At 39.4% G+C, this 25,833-nt stretch overlaps 1 protein-coding gene across 1 annotated transcript; it reads right to left on the bottom strand.

Moving 5' to 3' along the window:
- Positions 1-224: 224 nt before the first annotated feature.
- On the bottom strand, positions 225-24,152 carry wwp1 (WW domain containing E3 ubiquitin protein ligase 1). The gene is made up of 25 exons (XM_007559855.2): positions 24,008-24,152; positions 17,924-17,980; positions 17,603-17,695; positions 17,373-17,511; positions 16,340-16,464; positions 15,364-15,516; positions 14,993-15,065; positions 14,139-14,320; positions 11,304-11,730; positions 11,129-11,224; positions 10,080-10,254; positions 9,564-9,618; positions 8,805-8,889; positions 8,203-8,331; positions 7,947-8,019; positions 7,795-7,866; positions 6,878-6,966; positions 6,616-6,775; positions 6,326-6,459; positions 5,248-5,388; positions 4,129-4,249; positions 3,875-3,979; positions 3,672-3,768; positions 3,521-3,593; positions 225-2,432 (listed from the first exon to the last, which is right to left on the bottom strand). Exons 3-25 carry the CDS (start codon positions 17,670-17,672, stop codon positions 2,333-2,335), a joined length of 2,874 nt encoding a protein of 957 aa, XP_007559917.1. The 5' UTR covers positions 17,673-17,695; positions 17,924-17,980; positions 24,008-24,152; the 3' UTR covers positions 225-2,332.
- Positions 24,153-25,833: the final 1,681 nt, after the last annotated feature.

Genomic DNA, 25,833 nt, shown 5'->3' with positions numbered 1-25,833 from the left:
ATTACTATGGCAACACAGGATGCCCCTCCAACGCCCCCCCGAACACTTTTCCCCCCAAAATGTCTGTGCACATCACTGCTGCCAGCATTGTTTAATTACTATATGCAACAAAAAAAAAGTGAGCTTTGTTTATTGAAAATGATGCACATTGTTAAAACTAGTTGACAGAGAAGTCGTGCTGTGAAACCGTCTCTCCTCCCCACAAAAGCCAAGCCAGTGACGGTTTATTCACGTATTTATTCGTATCTCATAAATCCATCTCTCTCCATTTAAAATGGGTGAAATCAGATTAGAAATGAATCTTCTATACACATGGTCTCCTGTAGAGGGGGCATTCTGTACAGTGTGGTTGGTGTTTTACAGTGTGTATCTACATGTGATATGTTACAGAGCGGAAGCGTTTCAGGCAGTCAAGCCGACCCACCCCTGACCCCTGAACCAGGGGCCTGACGGGAGCTACGGTCCGACCCCGGACCAGAACGACCGGCTGCGGCAGAGGCGACCCGAAACGACCCCCCGCCGCTATTCTGATAAAAACAAAAGGCATCACAGATTCCCCATCGGTGGAGTGGTAGCTCTGCGTGGTCGATTATAATATTGAAGTATTTCATTTTACTGTCGTCTTTATGCAATCGAAACACGCAACAACTGATTTGGATAACAGATTTCTGTCGGAAAGGAAGCACAGTTTGATGGATCTCTGTATAAAATGGCCTCCTGCGGCCCCAATCAGTTGAATACATGTTATTTACATGACTGATAACGGATCACAAGCTAATCCAGAACAGTAGCTTGAGGCGCTTCGCAGTGATCTAACATTTAAATTTTGCTTCTTTTTTTTTATTTTTATTTTTAAAGACTTCTAACTGAAATCATCTGTAACAGCAGAGTTTGGTGTGATGTCTGTGAGAGGGGGGGAAAAGGGGCACTGTCCCTTTAAAAACTGAAGGAAACCTAGGCTGTGCAGGTTTTTTGAGTCTCTACATGACGCAAATAAGGCTTTCTCAGCTCACAACGTGAGCATCATGGATGAAGTAGCTGGGTTGAGCGATCAGACAGCAGCATTTTCTCCCCCTCTGTTCTGCCTGCTTCTCTAAGTAACACATTTCTTTTTTTTTTTAAAAAAACACCATCACCTTCGGCCTTACGTGAAAACAGCGGCTAAAGATATCAGAGCCTTATTTTTCTCCGATCACCATCTGCTAAAGGGTTGAAGACGACGCAATCCTGCTAACATGAGGTACGAATAATCAAAACATAGTGCTGCATCGAACACAGTGGCTTCAGAAGGACGCGACCTACAGTGCAACTCCAACATCTGCAAATCACACGAACTAGCGCCGCTGTATCTTTTCTTTTTTGTTTGTCCATTTTCTGAGTTGCAAACGGAAACTGCAGATGATCAGAGTCGTTCTCGTAGATCGCCGTGCCAACGCCGTTCTCTCGTTACGTCACAGTGTGCAAAACAGGCCGCAGTCTTGATACAGCCTGGAACGTTTCTGGCATAAACCGGCACTACTGTCACCACCCACACACACTCTCACACACACATACATACTAATGGCTTGTTTTCAATGAAATTTTTAAAATATCTAATATCCTCCCATGAGTTCTCATCGATTTAAAGACACAATTAAGATTCCTTTTTTTGTTTTTGCCCCAGAAGAGATGATCCATCGGCGATTTTTGTCGTTGAGGATGGCATCAATCCATGCCGGAAAAATAAAAAGTCTGCGCGCACACGCTCGCTGCGGCGCCGGCGGTCGTCTAATGTTTGTAGGCAGCATGCAAGCACGCAGGATTTTCTAAAACGACTATCTGTCCCACAAGGAAAAAAAACAAACAAACTGAATTTCAGGCACTGAACGCCAAATACAACTAACTTTTTGCCTTTTAACAGCTCTATAGAACTAGAGCTTTAAAAGAAGGTTGAGCCTAAACTAGAAAACCCTCTCGAAAGCACTTTCAGTCTTATTATTTCTTCTTTTTTTTTTTAAAAAGCCAGTCAGCCGCTTGGGGTGGACATCTAAAAAGAAAAAAATATATATATCCATGATTTCTGTTTCTAAAACAGAAAAGCGGATGGATGAAATGTTTTGCATATTTTCATGGAGGGGAAAAGGGGGCGTTATATATTATATAAGGACTAGGAACAGGAATGCGGCAAAAAATGATGCTGCAAATTAGGATTTGGTTTTAAATGACAAAATAGCTTATATACATTGGTGGTTATCTTGTGCAATTTTTTTGTTGTTGGTTTGTTTTTCTTGGCTGATTGAACAGCAGAGAGGGGGGGCTAGCAGAGGGGACAACACCAGAGGACTTTGTCCCTCTATTCTTGGCCAAATCCTTCGGTTTCCTCGATGGCGAAGAGCAGCTTCTCCTTCAGCTGTTCGTAGCTTTTATAGGGAGGCAAGTCCAGGCGGTTAAAACTGGAACAGAGAGTTTAGGAGGAGGAAGTCAGTAGAGAATTAATACAACCTTCTTCAAGGCATCGTTAAGAAATGTCACATTTTGTATCTTTTCAATCAATCTAATGGGGATTTCACTTGATACAACACAAAGTAGCAATTTTTTTTTTCTTCAAATCATACTCAGTTCAATTCTTGGTGGAAATATTTTGCTTTTGTACATCTGAAGAAAATTATTTTTTTCATCTTTTTGAAAAACTCCAAGCTTCACCAGATTGGATGAAGGGCAGCTGTGAGACCCTCTTTTCAACTTTTCATACAGATTCTAATTAAGACTTTAGACTTTGACTGGGCCATTCTAACACACGTGTATGCTTTTAAGAGGTTGTATTACGTGTTTTCCAGCCATTCTGTAGCATAAAAATGCTGCATATATCTGATATGACTTAAAAGAAATTTTATTTCCAGATTGAACACCTTGAAATTGGGTCTCTGTCCCTTTAAGAAAGTTCTACTTCTGAAACTCCGCCTTCAGGAAGTCATCACAACATGGCTCCTCTTTTAACCCTTTAAAAACATTTTTACCAGCGTTGTACTGAGAAGTAGCTCCTATCATGAGCTCAGCTGATGCTCAGTTCCACCAGGTGTTTGCTAATTGTTGCTGGCTAGTCTGAAGGAGCTGAATGGTTGCCATGGGAGATTAAATGATTTCTCAAACATCCATGAAAGATTCAAGGCAACACTCCGGGTATCTTTTTGATGAGGGAATAACATTATAACATGATGTAAAGCTAAAAGAAAGTTCATTTTACATAATACTGCTTCTTTAAGAACAAGTATATTTTTTAAAATATTTAAGGTATTAAAATGATTGCCCCCATTAGTGCAGGAATAATGTGCCAAAAGTGTTCTCTTCTTACACAGTAATGCTTTTTTTTTTTTAAAGTCAACCCTGTTTAAGAACATAAAGTCTCACAAATGTGTTTGTCTGAAGCATGAGAAGGTTTGTAAAAAAAAAAATTAAAATAAATATATATACACATATACAATCACATATAATTGACAGTAAAAGCTGCAGCTAAAAGGTTTTCAAACTGAAACCTACTGACCATGTGTGGCTACGGGGAAGCCATGTGTCCTTCCCCACTTTCTCGATGCAGAACTTCTGCGGCCCGTTGCTTCCTGCAACGCAAAATGAGACAATCAAGAGGACCGTAAAGCTCCCGGCGTCATCCGGGTCGTACCAATTCCGTCACTGACCCATCAGCTCAGCGAAGCCGCCCAGAGGAAGCCGGCAGGTTCCCGTCACAAACTGCATGAGTCGCAGACGCACTTCGTTGTCCACTTCTTTCACCAGCTAGAGGGAGGAAATCGACGGCAGACACGGTTACAGACCGACGCTTCTGGCAGGGAGCTCACATTGACGTCAGATGCGAACACATCAAACGCTTGAGCGACAGTACCTGCCAGAACCAGATGATCTGCTTGCTGTTCCTGGTGTAGTGGCGGTACACAGTGTTTCTCTGCCAGTCCTGCAGGTCCACCTCCTGCATGCCACACAGCATCACCTGGACGCAAAGACGAGCAGACTCAGAACACCGGTCGAGTAGAAAAAAAGAGGAAGCCACTGATTCATTTTGTCACAGAGAAGTCTAAAGTTGTGATGTTATCAGAATAAAAGCAAGCCGGTCCTCAGAGGAGGAGCGCTGCTGCTCACCTCCAGCTCCTTCTCGTCGAAATACTGCAACCACTGAAGCGGGACCACTTCGTTGAAGCCGTCCAGAAAAGCTTTGGTTTGACCTTCCACCCCACGGGAGAACCTCCACTCTGCCATCAGACTGCAAACACAAACAAGACATATGTAGGTTTTACTTTTCATAACGACCAAACCAAGCGTTCCCAAACTCCTCCATGGCCCCCCAAAGAGCATTAACCTCTGGATAGGGGGCCTCTTTGCAAACCCACAGACAATTCTACAAAATATGTAAAAAAAAACATAAACTTTTAGAAGGTTTTTCATTCACTATTCCATAATTATTACATTCATTTTGCATAAACGCTGCCTCATACCATTGGATTTTAGATGGTCATGAGTTCTGGGGCACAAAATTTTATTATCAGATAATATGACTTTATTACAAGGTAGTACAATTTGTGAGAAAGTATGCAATAGTTTATATTATTAATCACTAGACAATTTGTGAGACTTTATTAAACAATTAATCAATATTAATCACTTCAAATTTTATTTTACTACCCTGCAGTTCTCAGAGCGTTTTTCTTGTTGAACATTTCCCCATTTCTTTCCTTCTTGCTTGCGGAGCAAAGCAGCTTGATTAATTTGACTGGCAGCCAATCAGAAAATGAGCATCAGAAACGACATTTAAATTAATTATGTAAAAAAAATTAATAATTGAAAATCAGAAAACAATTTAAATTTTTTTCTTATATTTGCATGTTTTTACTCAACTTCTATGACACATTCTGAGGCCCCCACAGAGCCCCCTGGTGGCCACACACTGAACAACACTGGTTAAGACGACAGCAATTTCACAGGTTAGAGCAGGGCTGTTGAAACCAAAATCTACAAATTTAATTGGGAATCTTGCATTTTTGTGATTTAAAGATGCAATATTTTCATTAAGCAATGTAGAAAAGAATAATTTATTGTAGATACTGAAAAAAGTCTCAGATGATGTACAGTTTTCTAACCTTTTGGGTTGAATACTCTGATTTGTTGGTCTAGAAAATGTTTTTTAGCATCAACAATGACAATGACAGTCCACAGATGCACTTTGGACGCACCCTGGGTTTATTTATATTCTGAGAAAACTACCTGATGTACTCCTCCTTGTTCTCCTCCGTCACCAGGATGTTGGTGCCATCGGGCTTCAGGTCATGAGACGAGATTTTCCCCAAGATCTCCATGTCCACGGAGAAGTACATCTCCAGCCCACATTCCTCAATGTTGTTGTCCCTGAGGAGAAGCGATGGCATGACTGCTTCTGTTTTCATTTATACAGTAATGTTCTATGCAAGGAAATACAGAAACTCCAACCACAATGTTGGGACAACAGTATAAGCTACAACTAAAGAAAAATTATGATTTTTAATATCCTGATAAATTTGGGTTATTTTTCTGTTGAATTGTTAAAATTAACATTAATCACATGACTACACATGACTAGATACTTAAAAAAAAAAAGGTTAAGTAATGTGTTTTCTTTGTAAAAACATGAAATAAGAAACAGAATTTGTGAAATAATACAACTGAACAGCACAAAAAGTTACAGAACCCTAGTTTTAGGCAGCTTATTGAAGGCAGACGGTTCAATTTTATCACTATTTCTTGGCATTACCTCAGTAGTTTTAATGTTACTCTGTTGTTTCAGTAGGAGCTCAGTTTACATATTGAATTAAGATACTTTGAGGTACATAAAGTAACTAAAACTTGTCAAACTAAGGCCCTAATTTCTTCTAAAGTCAGACTGCTTCTTATGTTTTGCTGCTAGGAAAAAAAAGTAGCATACAAATAGCAAAATGTGGCTTTTTGTTTCACTTGTAAGCTGTAAGCAAATTTAAATCAAGATTCGTTCATTCCTAGTTTTTCCAAACTGTCAACCTTACCTACAAATCAGATTTATACCTTCGGACATAAAGTTTGATATCCCTTGTTTTCTTTCTAGATTTGAAAACGATCTTTTGACCATTTATTTAAAGATTTAAAAAAAAAAAAAAAAAAAAAAAAAAAAAAAACATTCACACTTTTAGGAAGGAAAAACAAAGCCAGGACAAACAAACTTTGTTTAAACTTCCTTTCAAAGTCTCTTGATGCATGTCAGCTGTGCAGCCGTGACCTCTGAGGACATGAATGCTGCTGACAGTGAGCGCCGCAGCGCAAACACACAGCTCACCTGATCCAGATGAGAGAGTTGTAGAACTCCGGGTCGATGGACTCCAGGTCTTTCAGGATGAGCTTCTTGTTCAGCATTCGTTTGTAGAACGGCAAAGAGAAGCCCGTGTCGATGAACTTCCCGTGGAAAAGTGCCTGCAGAGACACAATGGGAGAGATTAGCAGTTAGCACGCTAACCGGCCCGAGAAATGCATCCGCTTATTTTGGACAATGTCAGCATTTTATTTAGCACAGAACGACGGAAAACAGTTGTGGTGGCGTGTCGGGGTGGGTTTGTTAAGCGGACGTGCCATCGCGATGAAGCGGCCAATGAAGCAGAAGTAGGAGAGGTGATCTGGGTTGATGGCCGACGCCGGGTTGATCTGCAGACAGTAGTTGCTCTTTCCTGCGTACTCAAACAGGCAGTACATGGGGTTCAGCACCTCGTGGGACAAGAGGAAGAACCACTCCCTGAGAGGCGTGGCGGAGGAGGAGGAGGAAAACAAATGCAGAACAGTGAATGATTTAAGGTGAAATCTGTTCAGGAGCGGTTTCTAAACTCATTCTGCTTACCGGGCTAAGCCACCGTAGTCCAGACCCTCCTCGCCTCTGAAGATGACGTACAGCCTCCTCCGTAGGTCGTAAGGCTTCAGAGCCATGATCTGAAAGTGAACAAAACAGACAGGAAGATAAAATAACACATCATTTACTAGCTGGACGATAAATCAACTTTATCGATTTATCACATTTTTTGGTTTTTGAAGATTTCATTTTTGGAAAATCTGAACTTTTTTTTTTTTCTTTTCCCCACACCAGTGCAATCCTAGGGTTTTCATAGTTCAGCCATCTTGTTTGACAAGTGGGTTTTACAGCTTCTGCTTTGTGGACTTTGAATTCTGGTCAATTCCGCAACTCTGGAATATTAGGGCCAGGCTAAGATTATATTTTACTTTAAACAAAAAAAAGCCCAAAGTTAACAAAACCAAAACCCAAAAAAAAAAACTTGAACCTAACCAAAGCCAAACTTTAACCAACAAAATTAAAAAAAAAAACCAAACGTTTAAAAAAACAAATTATCTGTATGTTTGAAATTACTGTGAAAGAAACTTTGTCTATTTTGAAGCAAGAATCACACACTGAGCTGCTCACATCATGTTCCTATACCTCTAAACCTTTGCTCTTTAAAAACAACTGTTTTTTTTTTTGTCATTTTAAGATTTTAAGAATTGCATCTTTTTCTGCTATTGTGATTATATTCTCTTAAGTAAACAAAAGTTCTCACAGTCCTGCCTTAATATTCAGTCATGCAGCTCAGAGAAGGGTTGGATGAAATAAAAGCTGCATTTTAAAAATACTTTATACAATTTTCGTTTTTAGAAAAGAAAGTGAGCAAAAATAAATGTATTTTTAAGCCATATATTCCATGCCCAGAACAAACATGACATAATATAACATTTGTCAGAGGAGAAAACTCAGACTGAAGTTCTTACTTGCTGAAAAGAGTCTTCGAACAGCGTCTGTCTGGAGACGGTGATCTTCACGTGGCTTGGCAGAGCATTAGACTGAAGAACAAATCACAGCATGAGCATCAGAGAGTAAACGATGCCGTCAAACAGAGATGCAACAAAAAGAAAACACAGACCTGACACAGGTAACGGAAGTGAGCGAGCTTCCACCTGAAGCTGCGCTCGTATGCAATCTGTGGGCCTTTGGTGCTGAGCAGAAAAACGTTTCAGAAGGTGAATGCTAGAAAAGTGCCTCACTTCAGGAAAAGATTTGTTTTAGGATTTCATACAGTTAATAGAGAACATCCACTCTGTAAACTACACACACACACAGAGCCGAAGCTCATGGGGTAACTGATCAAAAGCAGCATGATGAATGAGAATCTCCCTTACACAGAAGACTTCCCGGTGCGCGGGTCGCTGAACGTGGTGGTCCGAGTGTTGTGATCCACAAAGTAGCGAACTCCTTCCCTCGTGTACCGGATTTCCCACCCTTCAGGCAGAGGATCCTCGTTCTGTAGCCTGCAAAGGAACACACACACATGTATAGATTTCTAGTTTTGCTGTCTTAAAAACAAAAAGGTCCAACCAACGATGGGGTTTGCAAATTAGCCAGTGGATGGAAAACCTTCGTACAACACAAATATATATGTACATATATATTCAGTTCGAGTTTATTTTATCAAGGACCACACCGTAAATAAAGCAACATTTGTTGCCAAAGGGCTGCGAATAAAAACTCTTTATGAAACGATAAAACCGCAAAGCAGTAAATTAGTAAGATCAACTTGTAAAATGAATGACAAAACAAAATACACTAATAAATAGAGGGAAAAAAAACAAGATGAAACCTGGTGGGTGCTTCGGATCAGATGAGCCAAACCAAAACGTTACACATCATAACAGCATGTATGGAAAAGCTTTTATTTTCCATAAACCATATTATAACTCTGGATGCACCGCCCACATCTGGTTTCTATTTGCCCTGTACTCACCCTTGGGTTCGAGGGTCTTCCCACTGCGTTGTCTTGGTATTGTGGTTCACAAAGTAAACTCTGTCATTGGAGTCCACACGCCTCTCTACAGGTAGTCATGACACATAACGACATTAAAGTTAGATTAGATTAGAATATGTATAATCCAATTATTGACACAGAACTATACAGGATGCTACAGAGTTCTTTGTTACGGTCAGAGCAAACAGTTCTCACTAGAAAAAAGCAGCTAAAGTGTTAGATGCTGCGTTTCCATTGACCACATAATTGCACAAATTGGAATTATGAAAATAAATTCGCTTAATGGAAATACACCAATTTTGAAAAGAAAAAAAAAAAAACCCTCATGTTTTTCGATAAAACGGTTTTGCACTAGAATGAGTTGGTTTCTTGACTGTATCAAAGTTAGTGTATTTCACAAAACCACAATGGAAACACTTTTCTGCATCACACACGTCGCATCAACTAGATGTTACCACTGGCGGAAACTACAGAGACGACAACAGGAAGTGGTAAGAGGATGATGTCATAGTATGTTTCTCAATGAACAAACTTATTAACATGCAATTTTAATGGCATTTCTTATTTAATGGAAACAACGCAATTGCAAAATTTCATATTTTTTTTTTTACATTAGCGTCATATCGACAAAATTTTGCATACATTTGTGATGGAAATGCAGCTATTGTCTCCAGTCTCTATTTTAAAGGACTGTAAAGTTAACAACTTTATCGTACTGCAGACCAATGATGAACTCACCCCAACCAGGAGGTAGAGGGCCAAGAGGATCATTCTCAGCAGACATCATAGATGCCTGAAATGAGCAATATGCATTACACTCCATTCAAGAAACAGGAAGAAAGACAAATTCTTTTAGGAATGTTAAAAAATAGATAGAAAAAATGAAATAATATTGCTGACTATCATTGTACGACTCATGTCAGCTGCTTTGTGTTTTCAGCAGAGTGCAGAAATCGAACCAAGATCAAGATCCAAGTTAATGTTTTTAATTAAATCTGTTCTATAAAAATTGTTTATTTCAACAAATTGGATTTTTTATTTTTATTTTTTTACAGAAAAAACAATCATGGAATAAACCGTTATTCATCTTACTGAACGAGCCAATGAGGGGGAGGAGATAGTCATTTAATAATAAAAAAAAAAGAAGTCAAATCAGGAAATAAGATTTAAAACTTTACAGGCACTTGCCATCAACACAGAATGAAGAAAACTGACTAAAAAGGAATCAGCAGGAAGACAGAAACGGTTGCTTACAGAGTAGAGGTATCTCTGGTTGAACTGATGCATAGCTCCCTGCAGCTGGCTGCGCTGGCTCTGCCACTGCTCAAAGTTGCGCACCGATTCCATGGTGGGCCGCTGCCACGTGGTGGTCCGGGTGTTGTGGTCCACGTAATAGATCCGACCCCGATCGTCCACTCGGCGCTCCCAGCTGGCAACAAACAGAAAAGGAGGCTTGAGTTTCAGAAGCAGAGAAACGCGAGTCCAAGTAACCGAATGATATGTAGCTCGGTGATTTCATGTGCATCATTCATTTTATGTTGTCTAGATAGAGAATAAAGGATCCACTTTTGAAATTAATGATTCTCATTAATCATGCTCAATAATTCTCAAAAAGATCTTGAAATTAATCCAAGGAAAATCTGATTTTTTTTCTTCTTTTTCCAAATCAATGAAAACTGAAAATTCCAACTCTCTTCAGGCAAAAGCATCATCAAAAACCCATAGACCTGTTGAACTTTTGTTAAGAATGGAGTAAAATCTTGATGAAGTTTTGAGATACATCTTGATTCATAAATGGAGATAATGTTATAACCAATTTATTTTCATGTCAATTGAGGAACTGAAGGATATTTTCTTCTTTTATGGTCAACATGTGTCAGATTAAAGTGTTACAACACAACAAAGTTTATACAAATGAGTGTTTTTCTTGTCATCTTTGTAAAGAAAATCTGAAAGAAGAGGAAGCAACAGCAAACTACATAGATTATTTGAGATTAAGTAGTCCTGTCACAACATTTAAGACCTGTGATTAATATATTTAAAGCCAACTTTGTTTGAAATACATTTAAACATTTTAAGGACTTAATTTTAGATAAATTTAAGACATTTTAAAGGATGCATGGACACCCTGAAATCAGCAAGTAGGAGTCTAATTGGTGAATTTCTAGTTGATGCTAATAGTCATTGGTCAAGAACAGAGGATTATGTTTACATTTGCTTTAAAACTGAAAACGCCAAAACAGACGTCCCTTTCAAAGTTATACGGTCTTGAAAAAGTCTGAGGTAAAACGGCGGCCCCTCACCCTGGAGGAAGCGGCTGTGGTCTTTCCCAGGTAGTAGTTCTGGTGTTATGGTCTACATAGTAAGTTCTCCCATGTGGATCTTTTCTCTGCTCCCACCTGAAACACATCCAGCGTCATGAAGTTTGAACTAGGAAGGTTATCAAATCCGTTTGAGCACATTTTTTTATTTTTGTACCCTGGTGGTAGAGGGTCTCCTGCTGGAGCATTAGAAACCTGTTGTCTGGGTTTCACCCCATCAGTTGTTGTTGAGCTGCTATTACTGCCTGCTCCTGAAGCCCCCGCTTCTCCCGGCGCTGGGGAGGAGGAGGACGATGAGGACGTTGTTATGGTGGGTGCTCCCTGGGTTGCAGAGGCTGACGTGGTGGAAGCAGCGGCGGCGACGGAGGAAGAGGAAGCGGCGCCGTTGGCAGGTTTAGCAGCAGGAGACGAGGCGGAGGAAGTTGTGGGAGCTGGAGGGGGCCGGGAAGTGCTGGCTGGTGATGTTTCAGCGTCTGGCGGGGCAGCATCGTGAGAGCTCTCCTCGTTTTCACCTGCAGAGGGCTGCGTTTCCTTTCTAGAAGCAGAAGATTGCCTGGGAACAGTCTCAGAGGATTCCCCGTTTACTGTAGAATATTAAGAAAAAAAAGGAGCAAGTCTGCCTTTTACTTTGCACTTTAATAATAAAAAAAAAAGCAGCAAAAGGGTTACACGAAAAAGAACATTAATATAGTTTTAAATAAGAGAGCTGTTTGCATGATAATATTTTTTTAAAATGTCATGTCACTCCAGGAAGTTGCAACTATTACTGCAAATTCAATCATTATTGGCAAATTTTGCACAGACTTGCAATGTTTTACCAATCACCACAACTTTCCCGCAAATCTGACCAATCACCTTCACGATTTCTGAATTTCCTTCTTTTCTGACCAATCATTCGAACTCAGGGGAATTTTGACCAATCCACTTAGCCTCCTTTTAATTTAACTTCCCATTTCACTACATCAAACCAGCATGATACATGATGTACTTTCCAGGTAGTTAAGTAAGTATGTTACCTTCAGTTGTTATAAAAATGCTTTATATATCAAATGCGACTTGAAAGAAATTCAGCGTTTTGAAATTGGTTTCTGTCTCTTTAAGTAACTCCTGTTCTTTCTGAAACCCCGCCTTCAGGAAGTCACCATAACATCGCTCTTCTAATATTTTTGCCAAGGAGGAGCTACATCCTCGAAGGCTGAGCTATGTCCAACAAGGCATTTTGCACAGCTGAACGGTTGCCATGGGAGATTAAAGGATTTCTCAAACATGCATGAAAGAATCAAGGTACATGTTTTTGATGAAGGAATAACATTGTAACACGATGTAAAGCTAAGAAAAACACCGTCAATTAAACAAAATACTGTCCCTTGAAGGTGTGGTAACGTGATTTACCAAGTCGCCTTTAAAGGCACCACAAGGGGAGACCTGTTGCTGTGCCGAGCTGCATAGTCTGTTCTGTTCAGCAATTAACCAGAGCCAAATGGCGATTTTCTTCCAAACAAACCGTGTCAGTTGAGTACTTAATGCTGCTGCATGCAGATAATGGTAGCTAAACAGTTAATATATGCCAGTCTCATATTAAGCTTAACGAGAACACTAATGTTGTTTTACCCCTTTTACATCCGTTGCCATTTAGATAGAAGTTGTAGACGTTCCTGCTTTCCAAATATTTAAAGGAAATATTCATTGTCACAATAGAAAGAGCAAAGAGTCAGGGAGGAGACATTACACTAAAGTCCAGCAGCAGGAGAGATTTTAACATGGAGAGAAAAGGAGAAGGAAAGGGAAGGTTTTGTGAGCAATTCAAACTTTTTTTTGACAATGTGGTGGGAGAGTTAAAGACAGAAGTACAAACAGAGAAATTCAGATATGGAGGGCAAATTCACAGGCAGAGCTGTGTAAATACCCTAAAGTACACAGTGACTGCAACATAAATCCTGTTGGTCCCACTTCACAAAGAGAGAAGCAGAAGTAGAGACTAGATATAAGTAGGAAGGTCTTTGGGTTCAGATCAAGGTATTCTGGACTGAACTGAGTGACTGAGCATTCAATGTACCACACAGGGTAAACGTTTTATTCCTAAACAATTGCAGGAATATTTATGTCTCGGATAATGACACACAAACCATAACTGGAACTCAGCAACCAGTGTCCGTCTTTGGACCATCTCCAGAATGAGTCCAGAGAGCCGTTTTACGTCCGTCCCAGAGGAATGTCATTATGCAACAAAAAACGCTGCATTCATTTTTAATCAAGAATAATATTTTTTGGATAAAGGTTTTGTCTTTACTGCATAGAATGTTAAATAAAAAAAGAGCAATATTGCTCAAACTGTTTGGTAAAATCCATGTCGCACTACATTTAATCATGAAAAGTCACGCTTATGTGGAAGTGTGAAAGAGATTACACTTTTTTTAACTGTTCTGAAAAAAAAAAAGGGAAAAAGGTTGCATTTCTTCACTGCATTGCAGTTTACACAGACAGATTTAAAGAACTAGAAGAGCATTAAACCATACCGGCACTTAACGGGAGATCAGATGAACAGTAACGACCTATATTAATCAGAAAAGTGTGGGTTTTTCTCTTGAACAAACAGGGTAAACGTAGCTTTTTCTTCTGTTGAAAAGAAGTAACCTTCATTCATCATCCTCAGCTGAGAGCAGCTCTGCAGCATACTGCGCTCTGCTCCGCTTTGCTTTATGCGTCTCCTGGGTGTTCGGACAAAGGTGCTGACAGCAGCAGAGACTGCAGGCCTCACTTAATGAAAATTAATCAACTGTTCTTCTTTACACTTCATTACAACCCCATGAACTGTGAAGAATACAAACGTAAAGATCATTGAATCCATTTCCTGGAAACAGAATAGGTACGTGCAAAAAAAAAAAAATTATTATTAAAATTAAAATTAAAGAGAAAGTCAGATTATTACAAGATGGAGAAAAAAAGAAAAAAAAAGAAGAGGGCGGTAAAGAGAGAGAGAAAGTAAACCCACCCATTCTGGTGTCTGGGCCGCTGTCTGGAGGTTGGTGCACCGGGGTGGAGTTGGGGGTCGGATCTCCGTTGATCACAGCGGTGGTGTGATCGAGGGCAGGGCTGGAAGGCACCGGACCATCTGCTCCGCTGGAGGCTGAGCAAGAGCCTGACCTCTGACCCAAGTCTGTTCCATTCACGGTGCTTTAAAAGGAAAGTAAACATTACTTAGCATTACTTTATGCTGGTTTTGCTTTAAAGGTTGAACCAGTTGTTATTTCTCCTTAAATCTCTTTGAGCGATAACTCTCTGGGTTTTATGACAAGTTTGTGTATTGCAGTGTTTTTGGCTTCTGCTTCAAGCACCTTGTAAAGGCAAGCAATGCAAAGACACAAACTATTCCCCTCTGTGGTTGCAGCCCATTAAAAAGGTAAACAGAAGTATAAATGTACACATTGTTTAAAACAGGGGGGGAAGAAAAAAATCACACTCAGAGTTAAGTTTGAGGCAAAGACGTGGCTACAGAAAGACGGACATAAAATCTCAAAGCAAGGCGGAAGGATCTGTTTTGTAGGCAACCTTACAAGAGACTGGTTTATGTTTTACCAGCACATGTTAGCTGCATAAAAAAACACTTAAAACAATAAGTTCTGAGTAAATAATAAGTGGTAATATATAGAATTTTTTATTAAAAAAATCTGAAGTTTACTTGTTATGAAATGGCACTATGTGCCTGGAAAATACTTAATACTGCCCCTTTAACTTGCTGAACAATCTTTACAATGTTCAAGTACAACGAAGACCCTTCATTGATTTAATTTTTTAAGACGTTGACCTAAGTAAAGAAATACAAAATTGATTGTTTCATGAGTTTACCTGTTTGCAGCCCTTGAAGAAGAGGAAGAGGAGTCTCCGTTTTCATGAATGGCATCACCATTCTGCTGGACTTCTGGAAAATAGATTTAAAAATAAACGAATGTTAACGTGGACATGTTATGCTGAACAGACTATAAGGCAGATCATTCCCACTAAGAAGTATATTATCTTGAATATATTGAACTACATTATGCTTCAAACTGAACTTTTTCCTTGATGGACCACCCACACACACACACACACACACACACACACACACACACACACACGCACACACACACACACACAGTTAATATAAATAAATAGTGCGCTCACTGGTGCCATTTCACACACACACACACACAGTTAATATAAATAAATAGTGCGCTCACTGGTGCCATTTGCTGCGTTGCCATTGGTCAGTGGCGCCAGTTCCTCCTGGTCAGTGACAGTCAGGCCATCAAGGTACACAGTCAGCTCGCCGACAGGCACAGAAACCCCTTTCTGATCCACACTCAGCTTCAGCACCTCCTTCACATTCTCCACTGTGGAGAACAAACGAGGCAGCGGGGAGAGAGAAAGGTCACAGTCAGAGAGGAAAATAAAGAAAACGATACAATTAAATACATTCGTGCACCGACAGAAGTTTTTCTGGCTGGTCAGCAAGCTTTAAAAAGCCTGACATGCCAATTCTGATTTTGGTCGATACAGATTGTTTTTCCTTTGTTTTTTTTTTAATAAATGACACCATCAGGTGTTATAACTGATTTCACTTGGGTCTGAAACATGGCTGGAAACAGCAGCAGAGTTGCAAATTTGGCAACATCTGTGGATAAAAACGGTTTCACATGTAAACGTCGGCCGATTGCCAGTCATCCAAAATTGAGGAAATTGCTGCACTGATTGATCAATAGTCCCCTTATTCCATCTCTGTTCCTTTGAAGCAGTTAATTGCCACTCTTCATCTTTAATCTAAATTGCCATTTACTTAAGATGCCACAGTATTTACAGAAACACGCAAGACAAAACATATTGCATTAATCTAAAATAGAAACTAATTATTTTTCTAAATGATGCTGAAATTACATAAAAAATATAACATTACTATTATTACTATTATTATTATTATTATTATATGCATTACTACTAGTTATTTGGAGCTATAAAATACAGTCGGTGTAAAACTTTGGATGCAATGACAATAACGGCCAAACATCTGGGTGGAACGTTAATAATTTAGTTCATTATAAGGATTCATTCTAAGTATTTTGTAGAGTTTATCATTGCATAATCAGACGTTGCTTTTTTTATATGCACTATTTTCCTAAACTGATTAAAGCTTTAGGTCTATGCATCTTATAATCTCACATTTTCTGTCATGCCGCTCCAAAGCCTGAATGAGATCCAGCGTAGCTTTGCCCAGCAGAGCGTCTGCTTTCAGGGTGTGGTGACTCCATACTTTGAAATCCACCTGCGTGTGTGGCGTTACAGTCCTACAAAAAATAAATATAAAAATCAAAAACACATAAAACACTTCTTAAGTGATAAGAGCTTAAAAAAGGACACAGTGAATGTAATAAGTTAAAAAACAGAAAGGAGGTTTTGGAGTTAACCTTCACACTTCTGCTGCTGTTGACATAAACAGTTCATACACTTTAATCAGGATGCCATTTACGACTTTTCCTTCAGCCGACTGAAGTTCAGCACAGCAAGTTTAACATCTAACAAATGAATAAAAACACTGATTTTTTTTTTTTCTTTTCATTTTCACATTTCCCTCCCCTAGAAATGATAAAATCCACGTCTGGCACAATGCCCCGTCGTTGAGTTTCAAACAAGGACAAAACGAGCAGCACACAGTGCGGTCATTGTTTGAACAGCCCAGCATACCGCTCCAAAGGGAAACATCTTGCATTACAACCTCAAAGTCACGAGAAGGACCCACAGGAGCGAGCAAAAACATCCACGAGCCTCTGAGCACTGTGACGGCCGCTCTTATCAGCACTAACTAGCCGGGTTGGAACCGTCTGCAGTGATTAATTCCTGGCTTTCGGTCGAGATGCTGCAAGAGAAACTGCAGTGTTTGTGCTGTTAGCTCTAGTTGTGAGAAAACACAAAGAGGTCTGTGTGCTTGCAGGCAGCTTCCTCGCTTTTTCAAATGATTATCAGATGAGCCACCGGAGGGGGTTTTCCTCCTCGGATGCTACGCGGAATTCACAAACTGTTTGAAAAAGCTGGATTTTGATTGCGTAACGCTCAGTACGGGACACGAACCGAGCTTATTAGAATGGATCCTTCTGCCTCTCTAATGGCGTTTTTACACGAGCTCAAACGCTGCCGAATGTCGTTTTCACACAAACACGGCGAGCCAGGCAGGAAGGGGTAAACGGACGGTGCTTACAGAGTCAGCCTCTCGTCCCATTTTGGGTTGGAGGAGCTGTGAGATTTCGCCGTGCGGCGGGTCTCTCCCTCTGCTGTCACCTCCACGTAAATGGCCGCCCCGAAAACGCTCTTCTTCCTCTTGAGTTTGGCACATGAAACTAGAGGACGAAAAAAAAAAAAAGAGGAAAAGATGATTGAAAAAAATTAGACCTGAAAGGTGATCCTCCGGTTGAGAACACGTTGACTCACCAATGGCATGGAGCTGTGATGTGCGTCTGTGGTTATGGCTAGTCTCTGCTCTCGATGAGGCCGTGGCCATGTCATTCACCACAGTGGGAAAGCCTTTGAAAGGAAAACACACAACAGAGACGTCAACCGCTAACTCCGCACGAATTCACAAATAAGACCCGGGCGAAAGGCTCCAAAGCTAATAACGACCGGATCTACTCATTACTGTTTTCAGTCAAAGTTCAAACTGATCCTTAGGAGCGTAAAAGAGATTATCATAAAAAAAGCAGCATTATGTTGTTGTAACCTTAATATTAGAGTAATAAACTGATGCATACTCACAACAGATGTGTTTTGCTAGGCCCTCCTGTTCAGCCTACTCCGTGTCCCATGGCGGCACTGAAACCAAGATCACAATAGATCAGAGAAGCAATAAAACTTAAAAAAGGATAAAGCAAAGTGCATTGGATGCATCAAAACAACCTCATTTTTGGTCTCTAGGCTTCATCAACCAACTGCAGGTGTCTTTATACATTTTTCTTTGCTTAGTCAAATTCAGATAAGGGTAAGGAACAAACTGTCTCTCTTAAAAAGTGTACACACCCCATTAAAACGCCAGGACTTTGCAATATAAAAAAAAATATTGGAGCATTAAAATAATAGCCTACGTTTTCTTTCTGCACTTAATGCCACATTAATCCTGTAGATTTGAACTGAAAAAGCAAAACAAGACGATAAATAAAAGAGCGCAAACATTTAAAACTTAAAATACCTTTTTGATTCCACAATTCGTCACAATTGGAATTACGAAATACGTCAGGGAAATAAAAGCAAGATTTGCTGATATCTGACTGTGCGGGTCAAACACAGATCATGGAAACTGGAAGTGATGCGACATAAAAGCCATCACAGGTTGTTGGATTTCTACGTAATAAAGCATGAAGAGCAGAAAATACTCCAGGTACGATTAGGAATTACACTGATTCGGTGGGGTAGTTTTCATGAGAAGACACAAAATCCAGGACTCAGAAATCCAGCTGCACTCTGGCAGAACAAACACGGCCTGGTTTTTCTTCTGCACACCTCTGCATACCGGCCAAAATACTTCGTCACCTTGTAAAAACAAGAGCAAGAGCTCGAAGGAACGCAAACACCTTGGCATCTCGCTCGAAAATAAAAAAGGTAAGGAAGTTCAAGGTGAGCGTTCTGGTTTTGTAGAGGGAACACACACCCACCTTGGATGTTTTGTCCCTTTTATTGCTTTAACAAATCAGCAAAATTTGCTCCTTTTTTTTCTTTCTTTTTTTTTGACACAAATCCCCTTTAAATTCAAAGTAAAAACTTATTTCTGAATTCGGTCATTTAATTCAAAGGGGGTGAATAGTTACGCAATCATTTATTTTTTAAGATAATTTTATTCAATTATTATTATTTTGTAGAAATCAGTTTTGTTCATTTTTTGGCAAAAAAATAAAATTGTTGATCGTGATTGATTTGTAAAAGCAATATGTAATTAGTTTTTATAGGCCCTGTAAATGTGAGGGCAGCATGGATTGTGGGTAAAAGTCGACGCCTTTCTGAAACCGAGGTTGGAAAGCAATGGGCCTCCATGTGTCTGAAGACGTTTAAAGTTCAAACTATTAATGGTCTGTAATTTGCATTAGTGAAAGAATTTTTCCTTCGTGGACTGGGCACCAACACGGTTTCCAGCCCAGGGTCCCACATCCTTGTAAATCCGGCCCTGTAGTCGACCACAATATCATGCCGGCATGAGAAGAAGGTAACGCCAAAATCTCTGAGCTAAAAGGGTTTGCGTGTGAGGCATGTCTGCTTCAGTTCGCCATTGTCTCTCTGCAGTTGTTTTCAACCAGAAGGGTCACATGTTGGCGCCAAGAGAAACAAATATGTAGCGCCTTTCTTGGCATTTTGTTTGTGCTTCAAGCTGCAAATTCAAACTTTTTCAAAAAGCAAAAAATAAAGTTTGTTCTTTCCATGTCTGTCGTTCCTAAGCTGTAGGCTGGACATGAGAACAACGAGCAGAGAAAATATTGTTTACAGGAGATCGGCTGGGTGTAATTTGTTGCCGATGATATTCTTCCCAAACGCCAACCCTCTGAAAGGAGTCGCACAGAAAGAGATAAACACGGCCAGGCCCTCACATAACCTCGCTGGATGACTGCTGCATTATTACAGTGGCTTTAAAAAAAAAAAAAAAAGTAAGGAGTGCACCACACAACTCAGACTGCAAGTTAGGAGGAAGTTTGAAACAGAGAAAAAACAAATTTAAAAATGGTGGTGACATCATCTGTTGTAAGCTGTGATAAAGTTGAGACTGGAGTGGCTGAAAACAAAAGTATGAACTATTTAGTTTGTTTTAAAAAAGGACAAAAAGGAGAAAGTTAAGCTTAAAATACTTACTACTAACAATGATGCAGTACTTTGTGTTGGCATATTGTCTAAAATAAAAGTAAAATACATGGTGTTTGTTGCTGTAACATCATAAAATGTGGAGGAAAAAAAAGAAAAGAAAAAAAAAACAATTCAAGGGCTGCAAATAGTTTTGCAAGACACTTCTGTTCTCACAAACGACGCAAATGTGAGTTCAATATTTCACATTCCTCTGCTTCCCGTCCTCCACCTTACGGCTGCATGCTGGACATGAACGAGACAAAAGAAGAAGAAGACGGTTTGAGTCGGCCAGTGGATTTTTCCTAACCTGTTGTCATCACTGCAGCGGTGTGCGGGTGGATTTGCTTACAAAACAGAGCGAGGGCCGGGTACCGCTCGAGCATAATGCCCTTTATATTTTTTGCTGCATGCACTCTGGTTTATCTGAAGCAGGAGTCGGGCATAAAATCAGAAGCTTTAAAAAAAACACACACACACACACACACACACACACACACAAGTACTGTGGTTAAATATTATCCCAAAAATAAAAGTCTGTAAATGGACAACATCCTACACTGTGTTTGGGATGAAGACACTTTAGGCAACCAGCAAGGAAACCTGCTGACCTTTGGAAGGTGCAGTCTGGACAGGGAGATAGTGAAGGCCTGGAGGTGCAGAAATGCATCGAGTCCAACAGCAAAACCACAAAGAGTCGGTCTGGATAACACCAAGAGATGATTCTGCCTCCAAATCCATTTTCACAATATTTTGCATTGCATCTCAACCAAGCTGAACTTAATAGGTTGCATTGGTTTTTTCTGCAGTGTTCAACTGTAAAAGGAATAAATGCTAAAGAGCAAAAAAAATTTTAATAACCGAGTCCCTACAGGAGTTTGCAATTGTTTTATGATTTTTTTTTTGCAATCAAACTCACTGATTTTGTGACACTACTTTAGAAATATTTGCGCTTAAGGGTGTGAACCTTTTTGTCATTTGCCATGACGATCACGGACTATAGCTTGACATCAAGTGATAAGTTGTAGAAGTAAGACATACTGCCACCTGTAAGTGGGAGTTAACAGTCACCTAAAGATACAGAATGTAACTTATTAAAAAAAAAATCTCAGCATATTTCCTAAAAGTATCATTATACTCCCAGTAAGTGGAGAAACACACCACTCAGTCACTCTCATGCTCATTCCTTCCTGCTTTGATTTTGCTACACTACAACTGGCCTGCCACCAATGCTAATGCTAGTTAGCACAGCCACTGATGATTGCGGATCAACAGTTTTTCTGCAACTGTAAGTTGTTCCTTCACTGTTAGCACATTTAGCAGCATACACAAGGTTGATTGACAGCATTAAGACCCTCCTTCTGGCTCTGATTGGTTGTTTTAGAATGGGAGCAAAGCATTTCTGCAGAAGGTAATATTAGCTCAGGGAGAAAGTGGAGGAGATCCATTTTTTCCACACATTACCCATCTCATCTAATACTGTCACAACATGATGGTTTTAATAAATAAGGAAAAATAAATATTTTTTATATGCAGCTTTAAATTCAAAGTTTTTGACTCTTTGCACAAAATTTGCAAAAAGCTCATAATTATGCATTACCACAAAAAAAGTAGGCATCTGTTTATTTTGAATGAAATTCTACAATAGAGGAATTGCAAAAAAAAAAAAAATGAAGGGACTGAAAATTTAGCTAAAGTATATTCTTTACCAGTCACAAGCAACATTTTATTTGAAAAAAAAAAAAAGTATAAGTAAATAAATAAAGTTGGAGGTTTGCCCTCATCCTTTGTTTTTATGCGAATACTTTTCCTTGGTCCTGTTTGCCTTAAAGATGTATTTTCACAAGAAGAGACTATGCAAACAGGAACGTTCCAGTTTCTCCTCAAAAGACAATCCACCTGGGAGTGATTCCTTCAATGTTCCATCAACACAAAACTGGCCAAGTTAGACATCCAAAATCCTAAATTACAACAGCACAGGATGCTGTAGAAAACAACATTAGCATCTGCAACACATTTCCATTTCTCAGGCAGAAAAACCTGCTCAACAAAATGACAAATACCTCTGAGCCTAAGGCAACAAACATGTTAAACCTCTTATTTGATGTCTGTGTTTAGTGGTATGAGCACAAATTTCGAAGAACCTACAGACGAAACAAATAGTCAGAACATTTGGTGGCGTTATTACTAGAGGTACCTCCTCCCACAAAAGACAACGGTTAGGTTAATTAGTTAGAAATTTAAAGAGGAAAAAAAAAATCTGATTTCTAACACACACAATCGTTGCCAGGTCACAGAAACACTCTCCAAGTCAACTCGGCTAATTCCACCATGAGCGAGGTGTTTAGAACCGAAGCCAGAGACCGTAGTTGTTTCAGGGTTCTAGAAAGGAAACTGCATTTTCCACAGAGCCATGTTTGAAGTTACTTCAGGATGCCACAACAGAAGAAAACAGGAAACTGAAAACTTTACACTGAAAGTTGGGGTGTTTTATTGTTACAAAGAGCCCGATTTGTTCAAAGCGTATGCAGCTAACTGTGGTAATAAAATGCTAAAAGCAGCATAAAATGTCAACTCTGTTACCGTGTCTTTGTTTTGAAATAACTGAGAAATCCTGTTTAACTGCATAGCCGTCTAGTACAGCGGTTCTCGCTCTCACAAACGCGACATTGCCTTTGCTCCCAATATAAATAATTAATTGATTTCCCACAGAATGGCTGCTTAAGGCTCCGTTATGATTACAATAAATGGATAAATAATTTACAAAGCTGGTACATAACAGTAAATCAGAGCTTTCTCCTCTTGGACAAAGCTGTTTATTTTAAAATGATCTCAGAAAAAACATTAAATATCTTGAAATTAAAAAAAAAGAAAAGAAAAAAATGTTAAGCTATAAAATGTAATGTAAAACGGTGACAGACCCTTGTTTAACTTTTTTTAAGTCGGATTTTATTTCTTATAGCTCTGTAACTTAGGCTCATTAAGTATTTAGTTTTAAATTTAACCCAAATGCAGAAAAAGAGTTGTATTTTACTGGCATTTATGGCTATACAACATCCAAATCAGCAAAAAAAAAAAATTTGTCGTGGGTCAGAGATTTTCAGAAAGTGACCGGAAATCAGTAGCAAAAAAATCTCTAAGCAGTGCATTTGTTAGAAATAATTATTCCTGTCTGTGTTCACTCAAGATGGGCTCTAAAGCAAAGAGTTTGTCAGTGTGTAATTAAAAAGCTGCTGGTGAGGCAAGTGCTTACCTGCCTCAGGTAATGGGGATCTGAACGTAGACACAAATCACAAACAAATCTTCATAACTTTAGAGGTTGGGAGGTTGACAAAATACAGATATGGGTGAAGATTAACTAACATCAAAGGTCAAAACGTAGAGTAATCATATTCTTAAACGATAGAGCGTAAGCTGCGGAGCCCTGCGTGGATATAAAATAACTTACCATGGTACTAAACAGTAATCTAGTCAACAAACATTGACCAACTTTGCACGTTCACCAAACATGTTTTTCACGGTGGTTCACAGATATAGACTCTGAACCTTCCCGGTCTTAACCCACTGTTTCTCAGCCAAAGTGTACCCCCTGTCTTATGGCACATCTCAGCAATATGCCTGGCACTATGTGAACATTTTAAAGCAATGTACTGGAAGTAATCTGCAACGAAAGCTAAAGTCTGGTAGCTAGCGCTCGTTAAGCTAGCTACTAAACTGCACATAAAACATCTTATTTTGTAGCCATTTGGTTTTACTACTACGTCGTTTGCAGGCAATTATCGTTTTTAGTTGTGAGTATGTTTTGACAAGTAGTTGAGGTGATAATTTAGCGTATTTGTTGATTTTTTTAGAGGTAATGTTTCCTACGGACAGGGGTATTAGCAAGCTAACGTTACAAACTTAGCCAAGTTAGCGGTTCTCCAGCAGCAGCCGGGATGCACATATTTCCCCAAAACATGTTTAACAGTCTCAAAAAGTCTGTCGGAACGCCTTAGCAGCATAAAATACGGCGTGTTTTACCTTGTTTAGCGCTGCGCTCCTTCCCTCCAGTCTGTGGTTCGGTAACGTTAGGGCTGCTGGTCACCGCACAGGCCCCACAGTCAGCTACGGCTCTACTGCCATCTCTGTGCGGATGTTGCCGAGCAAAACACCCGGGTGTCACCCGCGCCACCCCAAATACTGCTGTGTCAAGGCAGGCGAGTTTTTCTGTTTGTTTTTTTTTGTTTGTTTGTTTTGTTTTGTTTTTTGTCAAACTCTTTGGATGCCGCTAGCTAGAAGAAATTCGCGTTAATTAATACTTTACTTCATGTTTTATTATACGTAAGTAATTTAATGGGTTTTTATATTGTAGTTATTTTTAAATAAGTTTGAGGTCTGAGCGGTTACACTGTTATTGCCTCAAAGCAAAGGTGAATTGGAGTTTGTTTTGAATTTAATACAAAAGTACGACAAAAAATGAAGCAATTAAAGACGAGAAAACAAGGCAATTTGATCAGCATAATTAGATCAGGATCGTTATTTAGACTTCACAATAACAAAGGAACAAGCTGTGAAATACAACATTTTATTTATATTTTTTGTTGTTGAAGCTGAAAACAAACTATTAAGTACTGTATATTTAGAGTCGAAGGATAATGCTATATAGTTTTCCAAATTTTATACAATTAAAGATATTAGAAAGTATGGCATACATTTTTGCCTTTGTACTTTTTGGCATTATTAAGAGTAACTCACAGCTGATTTGTAATTTTGTTTCTGGTCCCAAAACAATGATCCATGTTTATCTGCTCCAGATCAACTTATTCCTACCCTAATGCACCTTCATTTTGTATAGTCTTGGTAATCTTTTCAGGAATCCCCCTCTGATGAGGTATGTTTTTGTTGTTGTTTTTTGCTCAGGTTTATGTCAAATCAAAGACATCTGAACCAAATTAGCACATTACAGCACCACCCACTTTTCCTCATCTCTAAGTCAGCATATATGGGAAGAAGTTATGTTTCATACATCCCTGCAGTTACTTATTATTGAGGATATTAGACCGGTTTTCTACAAAATACATTAGATCACTTCAGTTTTCAAGACCAATATTTTAAGCTCTTCCTATTCGTTGAATTGTCAGCTAGTTTCTGCTCCGATCAGAAAATACTGCTGGATGGCATCACTGCTTGGACCAGCGAATTGGATTTCAGACTTATAGTCGCTGAATAAAAACACAACACTTTTATTGGCTTGTTATGGGGAAGAAACTCTAACTGTGATAGGCAGACCTCAGCTTTGGTCACAGTTAGGTGGGAAGGATAAAGTCACTCTGACTCTTAAAGCTCATTTAGCAAGGCAAAAGAATAAAATTTAGGTTTCCCAAAGTTTTGCAGATTTCCTGATCTGGACTGGACCAAAACACCAGAACACTAAAACATATCACTTGATCGATATTACATCTGTAGATCAGACTGATATGATTTTGAATCACACCTCCTGTGACCTACAGGAGAAGGATGTTAAAACCATTAAAAGTTTGTTTTCTCATCCCCCATTCAACATAAGCACACTGCGACAGCTTGAACAAAGATCAAATTCATCTCGCCAATCAGTTTAGGATTTGGCATTCTGCGCCTCATTCTAACATGTTCCACTTAATCACACTTTTAGACAAACACGTTTGAGGTTTTTCTGGAGCAGTTCACCTAAAAATATTTATTTAGCCTTTGTTGAATCAGGGCGACCAGCACCCCTCCCAGAGACAAGGGTGTAAAGAAAATGGATGGATGGATGGATGGATGGATGGATGGATGGATGGATGGATGGATGGATGGATGGATGGATGGATGGATGGATGGATGGATGG

Source organism: Poecilia formosa, unplaced genomic scaffold, assembly GCF_000485575.1.
Source record: "Poecilia formosa unplaced genomic scaffold, Poecilia_formosa-5.1.2 Scaffold108, whole genome shotgun sequence".
Lineage (NCBI taxonomy): Eukaryota > Metazoa > Chordata > Actinopteri > Cyprinodontiformes > Poeciliidae > Poecilia > Poecilia formosa.
The sequence above is the reverse complement of the archived record's forward strand: the minus strand, read 5'-3'. Positions and strand labels throughout refer to the sequence as shown.